The sequence below is a fragment of the Nomascus leucogenys genome, chromosome 8 (assembly GCF_006542625.1).
Source record: "Nomascus leucogenys isolate Asia chromosome 8, Asia_NLE_v1, whole genome shotgun sequence".
NCBI classification, from domain to species: domain Eukaryota; kingdom Metazoa; phylum Chordata; class Mammalia; order Primates; family Hylobatidae; genus Nomascus; species Nomascus leucogenys.
In genome coordinates this window covers 65,876,215-65,891,299 of record NC_044388.1, presented here as the reverse complement: position 1 = coordinate 65,891,299, position 15,085 = coordinate 65,876,215, and the positions used below count along the sequence as shown (strand labels likewise).

At 42.5% G+C, this 15,085-nt stretch overlaps 1 protein-coding gene across 1 annotated transcript in view; it reads right to left on the bottom strand.

Annotated features, from left to right (window-relative positions):
• The window catches only part of CAP2 (cyclase associated actin cytoskeleton regulatory protein 2), a 162,776-nt gene that overhangs the window by 119,645 nt on the left and 28,046 nt on the right, over positions 1–15,085 (bottom strand). Inside the window, exon 3 of the mRNA XM_003263543.4 lies at positions 10,209–10,309. Coding sequence (XP_003263591.1) covers positions 10,209–10,309 — 101 coding nt within the window. The remainder of the gene's footprint in view (positions 1–10,208; positions 10,310–15,085) is intronic.

Below are 15,085 nucleotides of genomic sequence, written 5' to 3'. Positions count from 1 at the left end.
TGCCCAGGCTTGATGGAGTGCAGTGGCATGATCTCTGTTCACTGCAAACTCCACCTCCTGGATTCAAGCAATTCTCCTGCCTCAGCCTTCCAAGTAGCTGGGATTACAGGCATGTGCCACCACGCCCAGCTAATTTTTATATTTTTAGTAGAGACGGGGTTTCACTGTGTTTGCCAGACTGGTCTCCATCTTTTGACCTCATGATCCGCCCGCCTCAGCCTCCCAAAGTGCTGAGATTACAGGTGTAAGCCACTGCGCCCAGCCTGTGGCCTTTAGACATACGAAAAAGTGCTCAACCTCACTCATCGTAAGAAAAATACAAATTGAAAACGACACAGAAATACCGTTTGTCACCTATCAGATTGGCAAAACTCCACTGACATCCCCCTCTGTAGGTGAGTTTGGGGAAACAGACACACTCATCCATTGCTGATGAAAGTAAAACAGGCATATTCCCCATGGAAGGCAATTTACAACAGATCTCAAAAGCACAGTGCCCTTCCCTTCACCCAGCATCCTGCCTATCCCTGTTCTGCTGCTCTAGACCCACTCTCTACCCTGCTGCACCCTGCTCTGTGCTCCAGGTCGACCACTAGACCAGCGGTCCCCAACCTTTTTGGCACCAAGGGTCAATTTCATGGAAGACAATTTTTCCACAGACAGAGCAGGATGGTTTGGGGATGACTCAAGTGCATTACATTTATTATGCACTTTATTTCTATTATTATATTGTAATATATAATGAAATAATTATACAACTCACCATAATGCAGAATCTGTGGGAGCCCTGAGCTTGTTTTTCTGTAACTAGATGGTCCCATCTGGGGGTGATGGGAGACAGTGACAGATCATAAGGCATTAGATTCTCATAAGGAGAACAAAACCTAGATCCCTCGAATGCGCAGTTCACCATAGGGTTTACGCTCCTCTGAGACTCTAATGCTGCCACTGATCTGACAGAAGGCAGAGCTCAGGTAGTAATTAATTCGAGGGATGGAGAGTGGCTCTAAGTACAGATGAAGCTTTGCCCGCTCGCCTGCCCGCCACTCACCACTCACCTCCTGCTGTGCAGCCTGCTTCCTAACAGGGTCAGGGACCCCTGACATCCAAAGGCTCCTTGGCTCCTGGATTCTCACTGGGTTCAGTCAGTGGAAGGCTTGACAGGAGACTGGAGCAAGAGAGGCAAGCGGGAGGTGGCCTTTTTTCCCGTGGTTCTTCCTGCTGGCCTCCATTGCATGGCTGTGTCTCTCTGTGGAAGGTTCTGATACCCGCCTCCCTCTCTCTTCCTCTCCAAACCTCGGTGTAGCAGTGATTCCTGTGATTGGTAGTCCTGGGTCCTTTATGATTTCTTGTTTCCTGACTGCCTGCTCACAGCTTTGGAAATAGCCCCTTTATTAAACTCTCCTCAAACTCCCTTGTTTGGGCCAGGCGCGGTGGCTCATGCCTGTAATCCCAGTACTTTGGGAGGCCAAGGCGGGTGGACCACTTGAAGTCAGGAGTTCAAGTCCAGCCTGGCCAACATGGTAAAACCTTGTCTCTACTAAAAACACGAAAGAAAAAACAAATTAGCTGGAAGGGTGGCACGCGCCTACAATCCCAGTTACTTGGGAGGCTAAGGCAAGAGAATCACTTGAACCTAGGAGGCAGAGGTTGCAGTGAGCCGAAATCGCGCCACTGTGCTCCAGCCTGGGTGACAGAGTGAGACTCTATCTCAAAGAAGGAAGAAAGGAAGAAAGAAAGAAAGAAAGAGAGAGAGAAAGAAAGAAAGGAAGAAAGGAAGAAAGGAAAGAAAGAAAGAAAGATTGATTCCCTAGTTTAACCACGCCAAGATTAAGAGTTTAGTCATCTTAACCTTAGAGACTCACAGGATCTGTCCATGAGTATCCTTCCAGGACCCTGACTGATACACCCTGGAATCCCATTTTGGAGAATTTATCCACAGATATACTTGTGTATATAGAAAATTCTGTGCATACATGCTTATGCACTGTAGCAAAAGATTAGAAACAACCCAATGTCCAGCAACAGGGATCTGGTCAAATAAACTGTGATAATCTACACAGAGGAGTGTTTTGAAGCCGTAATAAACAGTGAAGAAGCTCTAGATGGAATGATAGAAAAGATCTCTAGAATATATTAAGTGAAGAAAACAAGGTGTGAAGCAGTGTATATAATGAGATGACCGTTTAGTAATAAAAGGAAAATAAGAATAAATGTATTTTCAAAAACAAACACTGGAAGGATACATAAGAAACTTGAAAAGTCGTTACCTTCAGGGGTATGGAGGGAAATGGGATGAACACGTACATTAGTACACGTTACTACACAAAGTACATGTGGTGCTTTTCCTGGCTTCAATTTTTTAACCCATGCAAACATTTACTCAAAAAGTTAAATCAGGCCGGGTGCAGTGGCTCATGCCTGTAATCCCAGCACTTTGGGAGGCCGAGGCAGGCGGATCACTTGAGGTCAGGAATTCGAGACCAGCCCGGCCAACAGAGCGAAACCCGGTCTCCACTAAAAACACAAAAATTAGCCAGGCTTGGTGGTGCGGGTCTGTAGTCCCAGCTACTCAGGAGGCTAAGGCAGGACAATTGCTTGAACCTGGGAGGCGGAGGTTGCAGTGATCTGAGATCGCGCCATTGCACTCCAGCCTAGGCGACAGGGTGAGACTCCGTCTCAGAAAAAAAAAAAAAAAAAAAAAAAGAAATTAAATTACTAAGAAAGCAGAAAGAAAAGCACTGAGGCAAGAGTTTGGCAGAAAGTGTATTTGCTGTCCAGGAAAAGAAAAAGGGCAGGTATCATCTTAACCTTAGAGACTCATGGAATCTGATTCGTTGTTTCAGCAAGGTATCCTGGTGATTTTTTTCATTGGTAGAGTAGATGGAAAACCCTGTGGCTAGTGAGGCCTGGTGGCCCTTCGAAGTCTGGTTTTGATTCCAAGTCCGGTTTCTTATTGGCCAGTCCCCAAAGCTCTAAGTGTGTTTATGAAAGTAGAATGTTCAGTGAGATAGATGCGGATTGTATGCTCTAGAAACAAACTTTAAGCAAAAAAGGAGTCACAGGGATGTCCAATTAAGGCCTGAGATTTAGCAGGAGACGGGCTGTGAATCAAAGCATGTTTGGTAGAAACACGTGTTCTACGCTGAGAATAAAACTTCTCCACGTTCTTGGGAAGACATGATAACAGAGGCTGATCTATCTGTGACTTTTCTGAATTCTGCAAATTTGGTGCCAACAGCATAGTGAGTAATGACCAGGCCGAGCCCACTCCAGTGCAAAGGAGCAGAAATGAAGACCTAGAGGGACAGAGTTCTGTCCTGGAGGCAGCATTCTCCTGGTCACTGAGAGGCACAGTAGCCTTCCACCCTCTCCTCTGCCCTGGGCCTGAGCCTGGTCATGGAGACCTATCCTCCTCTTCTAGAAAGAGGGAGTGAGGAAGGAGGCAGGTCAGTGCGGTCTTGCTTCTCACCAGGCAGCCAATTACCACAGGGTGGTGGGAGACACAGCTGCCATGACAACTTGTAGGACCTGAAAGCACAGACACGTGGAGGCCTAGAGTCCTTTTAGATGAAGGAGTCAGATGTTCGTCTATACCACAAGGAGAGAGCAGGAAGAGAAGATGTTTTATCTTCAGTGTTCTGTGTATCCTTTTTCTGACATGGTTCCTTCTGTTTGCTTCTCATGGTGTTTTCCCTGGCATGGCTGAAGATGCTTTTTATAATGTGATGAGGCCACCCTACTGCAGGTTAAAGTAGGCACCTGCCAAGGTGACAGACAGAGACTCTGGAGACTAGATTCCTGGCTCTGCCACCGCGTTGCTGAGATCTTTAACACACCACGCGCATCACCTAGCCGCTCTAATTTGCAGTTTCCTTCTCTGTAGAAGATAGAAAGACAGATGGATGGAAGCGAGAGAGGGAGGGAGGGAGGGAGGAGAAAGGAGGGAAGGAAGGAAGTAAAAGAAAATAAAAGCAAAGAAAGAAAGGGAGAGGGAAGGAAAGGAGGAAGAAAAAAAGAGGGAAAAAAGAAAAGGAGAGAAGGAAGTAGGGAAGGAAAGAAGGATGAAAATAAATGGAAAGAAAGGAAAAGAAAGAAAAGAGGGAGAAGGCCGGGCGCGGTGGCTCACGCTTGTAATCCCAGCACTTTGGGAGGCCGAGGCGGGCGGATCACGAGGTCAGGAGATCCAGACCACGGTGAAACCCCGTCTCTACTAAAAATACAAAAAATTAGCCGGGCGTGGTGGCGGGCGCCTGTAGTCCCAGCTACTCGGAGAGGCTGAGGCAGGAGAATGGCGTGAACCCGGGAGGCGGAGCTTGCAGTGAGCCGAGATCGCGCCACTGCACTCCAGCCTGGGTGACAGAGCGAGACTCCGTCTCAAAAAAAAAAAAAAAGAAAAGAGGGAGAAGAAAAGACGGGAAGAAGGAAGCAAGAAAAAAAGAAAACACGCAAGCAAGGGAGTGGATGGGTGGATAACTGGAACGGATGACCTTAAATGCTTCCTTCTCTAAAAATTCTGGCCATCATTAATGGCTAAGACAGTAAGAAAGAAGATGCCCGATTTAAAGCCTGGATGAAAGCTAGAGGCAGAATTCTTGATGCAAGTCATTTTTTGGATCTCTGCCATTTGGTGAAATTGAAAGACATACAGATTCTTCGGGCTTGCAATTGCCAAGATATTCCACATCTAGTGGTAATAAAAATTAATGTTCAAATTAAAACAGTGAACAGGAAACTGGAAGTTCATGGGAAGAGCAAGTTGGATGAAGGCAGAGTGGGGAGGTGAGGAGATCGACGTGGAATGGGCTGGTTTGCCTGGTCAGCCCCAAAGTGGTGCTTCTGATAAGATTTTTTGGGATGGGGATCCTGGATAGACACAGATTCTAAAGCACCAAACATGTAAATGGTCAGTTTTAAAATGAGTACAGATGATCCATAAATATTTTCAAGAATCAAAAGAATTGAAAGAATACAAGATACCATCCGTAAAATAAACATGCAGATATTTTGTACCATTTATTCCAGAGATGAGGTTATTATATGTTTCAGAGATAAGATTCATGTAAAGGAAGATGTGACAATTCATAGGACCGGAAAGCACAGACTGGTAGAGGCCTACAGGTCCCTTAAGATGAAGGAGCCAGATGTTCGTCTATACCACAAGAGAGTGGAAAGATGTTTTGTCTTTAGTGTTCTGCGTATTCTTTTTCTGACATGGTTCCTTCTACTTGTTTCTCAGGGTATCTTCCCCGGCATGGCTGAAGATGCTCTTTATAAAGGTGATGAGGCCACTCTATTGCAAGCCTTTGGAAACCAAATAGCTCCCTCATGCTTTCAGGCTGAGAAAACTGATGAGTCAGGTGCATGGGCTATTGAGAGCCAGAGACCCCGATAAATTATGTCGTCCTGCCTCGTTAAGGAGCAGATGAAGGGACTAGCTCAAGGTCATGCTTTCAAAAGCAGGGCCACTCTAAATCCAAATATTAATACAAACTGCCAGTGCGAGTCAGAGGAAGAGAGACTTCTCATTTTGTCACTCTTTGAACTCATTAACTGAACGGCATGGCACAAAATGAGCAACCTATTTTGTAGATGATTTAAATAAATGGTAAAGACTAGGAATATCTAGCATAGTGACTATGACCCATTAAAAGTGAGGCTCTAATAACTTTCTGATCATGTTCATCCTTTATAGAAGTCAGGGAACTCAAGGACAGAACGTTATACAGCATGTGATTTAATCATAGTATGCTTTATGTGTGTTACGTTTAGGTGAATTTTATTGCCCTTTTGTTCAAATTGTGGTTCTTTCATTTTAAATAATTAAGAATTTTTTTTTAATGATATCTTTTTGTAAACTAGTTTAGGTTCGGGGGTACACATACAGGTTTGTTATGTAGGTAAATTTTGTGTCACGGAGGTTTGGTGTACAGATTATTTCACTGCCCAGGTGATAAGCATAGCCCCTGATGGGTACTTTCTGATCCTCACCCTTCTTCTGCCCTCCACCCTCCAGTTGGCCCACTGTCTACTGTCCCCTTCTTTGTGACTATGTGTTCTCAATGTTTAGCTCCCACTTATTAGTGAGAGCATGTGGTAACAGCAGTTTTTTAAATCCATTTCAATCAAGAACAGGAAATAAATATTCCAGATTCCTAGAAACATTTAAAATGTAAATTTTAGAAATCTCCAAAAAGGACTTGGGTTAGGAAAAGCTATGATTTGCAGTTGCTTCATATTTGTCACATCAATTAGAAACAGACCTGAGATCAGTTCTGCCATGAATCCTAACAATAGGATAGCTTTGTTAAAAAATAACCCCTAATGGCCGGGTGCAGTGGCTCAGGCCTATAATCCCAGCACTTTGGGAGGCTGAGGCAGGTGAATTACGAGGTCAGGAGTTCAAGACCAGCCTGGCCAACATGGTGAAACCCCGTGTCTACTAAAAATACAAAAATTAGCCAGACATAGTGGCGTGCGGCTGTAATCCCAGGTACTTGGGAGGCTGAGACAGGAGAATCGCTTGAACCCAGGAGGTGGAGGTTGCAGTGAGCTGAGATCACGCCACTGCACTCAAGCCTGGGCAACAGAGCGAGACTCTGTCTCAAAAAAAAAAAAAAAACCCAAAGTCACATAAATCTATTTATGGATAAATGATGTCCAACCAAGGGCTAGGTATTATATAGGCACAGTTTCTAGAGGATCTGCTTCTTTGACATTGAGAACTCTATTTACCCAACATCTATTATAAAATCATGCATGTATGCAATTATGCATTAAATTATCTATTCTTTTTTAAAAGGGGTGCAAGCTGTGTCAAGGTTCTTGGGTTGAAGAGTAGTTTAAATAAGCCCTTTGGTTTAGGTTGCACACAAGAAGGCTTTACAAGTTCTAATCTTTTCTAAACCTGTTATGCTCTTCAGTTCAGCAGAGATTCCTAATTGTAGCTATTAGTTCCCCTTTTTTGTGGTCTGTTCTGTCAATAGACTATAGAGTGTTCAGTAAATTAAGCCCAACCAGCAGCCAACACATCGAGACAGACGTTAAATCATAGCTTGGCTGCCCTTATTCCTTACTGGTATCTGTGAAATGGCTTTTAAGCACAGGCACAGGATTTAACATGATACACATTTGTGTCGCTCTCAAATTTCCATCCTGTACAATCAGGTATGTGAGGGCTTTTTTTCTAGGCAACAGGTGTGTTCTTGGAATAAAGTTCAACCCCCACTTCTGGCTGATGTGAGAGGCAACAGCTGCAAGCTTAATGCCAATGACACATGGTTCTATAAGGGAGAGAAAAAATAAATGGCATGTTCAAAGTATTAAAGTCATGGGCAGATGGACTATAGCTGCCTGTACTTTTCTTTGTGTTGTAGAGCTGGAGTCTAAACTTTCAGATGACAAGTGTTTCTTTCTTTCTCTCTTTCTTGCTTGCCTTTCTTCCTTCCCTTTTATTCTTTTCCTTCCTTTCCTCTATTTTTTAAAAACTAGTGCGAACATAAATTTTCTTAAGCATTCATTACTGAGAATATTCCTTCATCTGAGTCATCCTGTTTACAGCCTGACGAACGAAGAGATGAAAAACTTAATCAAGCTACACTTTATAACTCACTTTGTTCTAAAAAGAACTTAAAGGGACTGTTTACTGTGCAATTTGAAGACAGCATGCAAATCTTACTTTTTTAAAAAATGCAAAGTTAAATATACTTCTTTATAGGTCTCATTATTCTCTCGTAAAAAGCTTCTATCTAGAATGTTTGAGATACTCCTAATGAGTTATAATGTACTGTGTACCTCAGAAGCCTAATGTTGGCATTAATTAATAGTAACCACAATGATGCAATGATTACTGTGATAGTGTTCAAGAGAGAAAATGTTCATCAATCACTCAAGCATCTTTTTCAGTGTATTGCAGATAACATTCCTTTGTGTATGCTAGCGTTCAGGAGTTATCACACCTCGGAATACAAGAGGCTCAGCCACTCTCTTGCTGCCTACAAGGTTTCTTGTAAACAAAAACACTGAGGAAAAGAACAGACTAGAGTAGTAACGATAGAGCTGTGGGATACATTTGATGCGGATGCTTCTTAGTGCCCAGGTTTTTCCAGAACTCGTATATATCAAGGTTTGTCTGTTTCACCAAGGGGTACTTCAACAGAAATGGAGAAGTATCTTTGTTTTTCTCAGATGTGGCAAACAAATACATTGCAATGTGATGAGATAAGCACCTATTTAATTACAATCGTGGAGCCTCTGGCATAACCAGAGTCACCGGATCCCCTGGGAGACTGGTGTTGGGTGTTGCATATGATGTCTAATTGGGAGGGGAGCAAAGAGAGAATCCCTTTATACTTTTTTTTAAAAGCCCCAAACCACAACTTTATTCAAGAATCAGATTTTCTGTGAATCTATACTGAAAATGGTTTTGCCAGTATTCTGTCATTGCTGAGAAATCTATAGGTAGATGGATTTGGAATTCAATCCTTAGTGAGAAACAAAGGCCAAAGAAAAAGAAGAACCCAGTGATACATTTCTTTTTATGTTTTTAATTGGTCTGGCTATCACATTAGATTTTCACTAAATGCATGCAAACAATGACTAACCCCGGAGCTGACGTTAATATTTTTTAAAATATGAAAAGTGTCTAAAACTGGCAGGCTAGCTTAGGTAACTTTAAAGTTCTCTTCCAATCCAGAGATTATCAAATTCTGTGTTTCTGCTTTTCCTCAAGCTGTACTTTGTTCAAAATTATGGTAAGATATACATAACATAAAATTTACCATCTTAACCATTTTCAGTGTACAGCTCAGTAGTGTTAAGTATATTCACGTAGTTGGACAATCTCCAGAACTTCTTAATCTTGGAAAACTGAAACTCTGTACTCATTGAACTATTTCCTATTCTCTCCTCCCTCCAGCCTCTGGCAAACACCATTCTACTTTGTGTCCACAAATCTGACCACCCTAGGTACTGCAAATAAATGGAATCATACGGTATTTGTCTTTTTGTGTCTGGCTTATTTCACTTAGCATAATGTCCTCAAGGTTCATCCATACTACAGCATGTAACAGCATTTCCTTCCTTTTCAAGGCTGAATAATATTCCATCGTATGTACAGACCACATTTAGTGTATCTGTCAGCGCACACTTGGGTTGCTTCCACCTCGTGGCTATTGTGAATAATGCTGCTATGAACATGGGTGTCTCTTGGAGATGCTGCTTTTAAATTTGGGGGATATACATAGAAGTGAAATTGCTGGATCTATGGTAGTTCTATTTTTTTTTAATTTTTTTGAGGAGCCAACACACTGTTTTCCACAGTGCCTGCCCCATTTTACATTCCCACCAACAGTGCATAGAGGCTCCAGTTTCTCCCCATCCTCACCAGTACTTGTTAATTCCTGTTCTTTGGATAGTAGCCATCCCAATGGATATGAGGTGATATCCTCAGGCCGCATTTTACAGAAAGAAGAAGGGTGGCTGGTGACTGAGTCAGCTCAGCCAGGGGAACTTTTTTAAAGCATAAATCAAATCGCCCTGAGTCCTCTGCCCGGTGACCCCGGGTGGCTTCCCATCACAGTGGGAAGGGGAGCCAAGTCCCTCACTGTGACTAGAAGAGCATGTTGTACTCTGAGCCCTTGTTACCCCCCTCCCTTATCTTTTCCCAGGCCTTCTGTTCTGCTGGGAACACAACAAGCTTGCTCTGAGCCTTCACTCTTGCTGTTCCCTCTGCCTGGAATTCTCTTCCCCACATCACTCCACAGCTCACTACCTCTCTCCATCAGATCTCTGCTCAGTGTCACCTCAGATACACCTTCCTATCTCAAGCAATAGCCCTGCTTCCAGCAATCTAAATCATGACTCTGCTTTCTTATTCTTTTTGTACTTAAAACTACCTGAATTAGTTTACATATTTGTATATATCATCTGTTTCCCAGACTAAAGTAGAAGTTCTGTGAGAGCAGGATGTGGCCTATCTTGTTCATCCCCATGCTCCTAGCTTCCAGAACAGTGCCGGACAATACTCTATCCATAGGCGTTGCAGGAACAATTAAATCAATAAATGGGTAAATGAATGTTTTAGCCACCATCTGCCTAGCCAGAGTAAAAAATAAATAAATAAAGATCTCCTCAGGCTGTTAGAGTTGTCAGAGGCTGGGCTGGTAAGTTTAAACTCTCTACTGAGAACAGGAGAGGAAAGTACTTACATGGGTCTCCACGTCCCCAGCAAGGATCCTACTGTTCTTTAAAAACTCGGCCACCATACTGTCCATCAGCTTGTCAAAGGCTTCCACAGAGGGTGCCACACCTTGGGGAAAAGGAGCAGTTTGTTATTCCCTGGCCGTTGAATGAAAACCTGGGACTAGCCAGGCACGGTGGCTCACACCTGTAATCCCAGCACTTTGGGAGTCCGAGGCGGGCAGATCACCTGAGGTCAGGAGTTTAAGACCAGCCTGGACAACATGGTGAAACCCGTCTCTACTAAAATTACAAAAATTAGCCAGGCATGGTGGTGGGCATCTTTAATCCCAGCTACTCAGGAGGCTGAGGCAGGAGAATCGCTTGAAACTGGGAGGTGGAGGTGATCTCAGTGAGTCGAGATCGCGCCACTGCACTTCAGTCTGAGTGACAGAGCAAGACTCCATCTCAAGAAAAAAGTAAAGAAAAAAAAGAAAACCTGGAACTGTCTTGCCACAGGCAATATGGAAGTTTAATATCATTAATGTCATTCTCACTAATTCATTTGCTAAGTCATTCCTTCACTCAATCAATGTTTTTGGTTTTTTTTTTTTTTTGAGACAGGGTCTCACTCTGTCACCCAGGCTGGAGTGCAGTGGCGTGATCTTGGCTCACTGCAACCTCCTCCTCCCAGGTTCAAGCGATTCTCCAGCCTCAGCCTCCCAAGTAGCTGGGACCATAGACGCATGCCACCATGCTCTGTTAATTTTTGCAGTTTTTGTAGAGACAGGGTCTCACCATATTGGTCAGGCTGGTTTCAAACCCCTGGGCTCAAGTGATCGGCCCACCTTAGCCTCCCAAAGTACTGGGATTACAGGCGTGAGCCACCATGCCCGGATCTCCATCAATGTTTATTAAACATTTCTCAGTAGCTCAGGAAAACACTGTTTTCTTATTTTTCATCCTCCTGAGTAAAGACGCTACATAATTTCATTTCATTCCCTGCAAACCCAGGGAGGTAGGTAGCACCATCACAGATGAGGAAATGGCTGCAAACACAGCACCTGACAGGGCCAGAGTTACAGACCAAATAAAAGGCAGATCCAAAACCTGAACCCAGCCGGTTCATCCAAAGCCAGTGGCCCTTCTTCCATAGCCACCTGCTCAGGTGCTATAAAGACCTTACAAACAGTTACCAAGATTACCCAGGGCAATCAGAAGGTAATAATGAACTCTGGGCAAGGAGGAAAAGAAAGCTGATTTCACTCATTTTCTTCCTTCTTCGCTCCCCGGGGGGGTGTGGGGACAACCATAGTGGGAATGAAATTGACTGCTGAGCCCATACCTGTTGGGTTCAGAGCTGCCAAATTACTGGCAAAGCTCAAGTGGCAACTGCCCAACAGGTGTGCTCTGCATTTCCTTCCCTGCCTTTTAATTAACAGAAAAAAAATCTAAGTCCCTGATTTCATGTCCCTAATATTGAGAAATACAATGCTGAGAAACTATGAAAACTCTAACCAAAACCTAGGATTCCTTTTCTCATGTTGTATAAATATATCATCCATGCTCACAAAACTATTAGGAGAGTGTCTTTCTTTTTCTCTTTTTCCCAATTACCCATTTCCACAGGCCCAAAGGGTGATGGAAACAAGTTATTTACACTCTCTGCAGGTGTGTTCTAACTTCTGAGCAGGATGTTGAAGCTAGACGTTGAAGCTGAGTTATCTTAAAGTTCACAGCACAGTATGTAACAACTTCTGGAACATAAAAAGGACACAAGCCCAAAGGCTCCTTACGGATGGGTTTGGAAACAGATAAACCTGTTTGTTGCTATGGAAGAGGCCCGAGGCGGGGGGGTCTCTGCTGAGTATTTAAAGTGGGAGAAAGTTTCAGAAAAGAGACAGAGTCCTCTACATAGCAGAAGGTACAATGACAAAAGGGAATATTTTCCAATTTCCTTTCATCGTTCAGCTCTGTTCACACCTCCTGCGGGCAGACCTGTCTTTCTCTCCAAACTGCATCCTTTAAGCATCCCTTAATCAAAGAATTTGGGGCCATGAATAGTAATGCATTGAGACCAAAGATTCTGGAGCATTAGGACTGTGTATAATTCATCTTCAATTTTCTTGCACCTAGCACAATGTTTGTCGCATTATAAAAACGCAAAAGTATTTCTTCAACTGTTGAGCGGAACTTAACTGATTATCATCAGAGAAAAAAAACACTTACCTTCTAAAGCACATCATAATATCAGTAGCACAATAGAGTGGTCCTTTGATCTATGCCTATTATGCATTCGTAAGGGATTATGTTCCTTCTAAAAGTTTCTTTTTTTTTTTTTTTGAGACGGAGTCTTGCTCTGTCGCCCAGGCTGGAGTGCAGTGGCGCAATCTCCGCTCACTGCAAGCTCCGCCTCCCGGGTTCCCGCCATTTTCCTGCCTCAGTCTCCCGAGTAGCTGGGACTACGGGCGCCCGCCACCACGCCTGGGTAGTTTTTTTCATTTTTAGTAGAGACGGAGTTTCACCGTGTCAGCCAGGATGGTCTTGATCTCCTGACCTCGTGATCCGCCCACCGCGGCCTCCCAAAGTGCTGGATTACAGGAGTGAGCCACCACGCCCGGCCCGATTTTAAACATATTTAAGTTTAAGTTAAAAAAAAATAATAACTTTTGTTATAACATTGTCGTAATGATGTTTACATGTAAGGTAAAAGGTTGTTCTGCGGATTTGTTAAAAATAGAATTTAGAAAATTGTCAAAACTTACTAATTAAGAAGAAATGGAAATGGTGTTGTTTAGAATTAGTAAAATGTTTTAAGGATGGATATCATTCAGACAATTTACTAATTATCCTACTTCATTTCAAGTAGGAAGTAAATTATGGGCTAAGTTGTTTCAGAAGAGCTTTGCTTTAATAACTGGTTTGGAATGATTTGTTATATGAGAAAATATTTGTTTAAACACTTAAATAATTTAAATAATTTAATTACATACCCTCTAATTCTACTTAGCCTATTAATTTTCCTAGAAAAAAATCTTTTTTTTACAAAGTACCAAATTCAGTCTAGTACCTCTTTGAATAAGTGAAGTTCAAATTATTGAGTTTTTTTTTTCTTTACTCAATAATACTATATAATCTCCTGGTAGTTGGATTTTAACTTTGTTTTGTGTATTCACAGGCTTCATGTTTGTGGTCAGTAGTTTAGAGAAATGTCTTTAATCTTCTGATGCCAACAGTATAATGAAACAAAGTTACTGAAGAGAGGGTGAAAATATTTTCTTACAAATAAGGTTCATTGAATCTCATACACCAACTGTATACAGTTAACAAAAAGAGGCTTAAAATGAAATCATAGATGTGTCTCAGTTGGTGCGGAAAAAACTTAGAGGCTCCTGGCAGCCTTCCTTAAAACAACAGCCCCTTTCAATTCATTCAAAGCATTTTAATTTTCATTATGTTCAGGGGGGAAATAAACCAGCCAGCACATTTGTGCTCACACAGTAATTTTTGTCCCGTGGTATGTAATACAGGCACGGGTCCAAATTCGCCTGAAATTCTAGAAGCACCAATGTAGGTCTTTCCTGGTGAAAGCTTTTTCTGAAGTCCCTTCTTCCCCATGGCTTTTCTCAGCCCCAAAAAACCTGACAGGATTCAATATGGGTCAGATAAGGAGGAAGTGCCCATGTGACAAGAACAGAGTTGCCATATTAAATGCAGATTGCCTGGTTCAATTTGAATTTCAGAGAAGCAATGAATAAATGTTTGCTGTAGGTGCGTAACACGCAGTATAGCCCATGCAGTATTTGGGACATCCTTATACCCCCTGAAAAAGTGTTCCTTATCTGAAATTCAAATTTAATTGGTTGTCCTTTATTTGTTAAAAAATTATTAAGTAAATTATTTGTAATTTTTATTTGTCCCTTAGTCAAGAAGGAATTGGAAAAATTATTGTAGATAACTTGCAGAGCTTGCTATATGTGGTACCCTTTTTGAGAAAGTAGCCAACCTTTTATTTTTGATGATGTAATTAAAAAATGTTTTACAGTATGATATTAGGATATAGTTTTAAAAGCATATTTGGTTGGCCAGGTATGGTGGTTCATGCCTGTAATCCTAGCATTTTGGGAGGACGAGGCGGGCAGATCACGAGGTCAGGAGATCGAGACCATCCTGGCTAACATGGTGAAACCCCATCTCTATTAAAAATACAAAAAATTAGCTGGGCATGGTGGCGGGCACCTGTAGTCCCAGCTACCTGGGAGGCTGAGGCAGGAGAATCGCTTGAATCTGGGAAGCAGAGGTTGCAGTGAGCCGAGATCATGCCACTGCACTCCAGCCTGGGCGACAGAGCGAGACACCATCTCAAAAAAAAAAAAAAAAAGGCATATTTGGTTAAGAATAGGCAAAAGTAAAACACCGTGATGTCGTTATGTTACATCAAAGTCATATTTGCCTTCACATAAGACTAGCTTCTTTCAAAACTTTAGTTCCTAAATTTAGTGATTTGTTCTTTTTAAAATGAAAATCTACAGAATGATAATTCCTTCCAATTTACATTCTAATCGAGAGCATTAGTTTCTTTTTTGATAATTACGTAGATAATATATTTAGTCATTGGGTGCGGGACAGCAGTATGAACGCTAAACGAAAGAAAGATGAATATGCTCTTAAGAGGCACTGAGTCTGGGCACAGTGGCTCACACCTGTAATCCCAGCACTTCGGGAGGCCGAGGCAGGGAGATGCCTTGAGCCCAGGAGTTTGAAGTCACTGTGAGCTATGATTGCACCACTGCACTCCAGCCTGGGTGATAGAGCGAGACCGTGTCTAAAAGGCACAGATACTGATAATTTTTGGGGATTGTGGGTTGAAAGGTTTTCTTCCTTTCTTTTTTTCAGGGATTGCTTG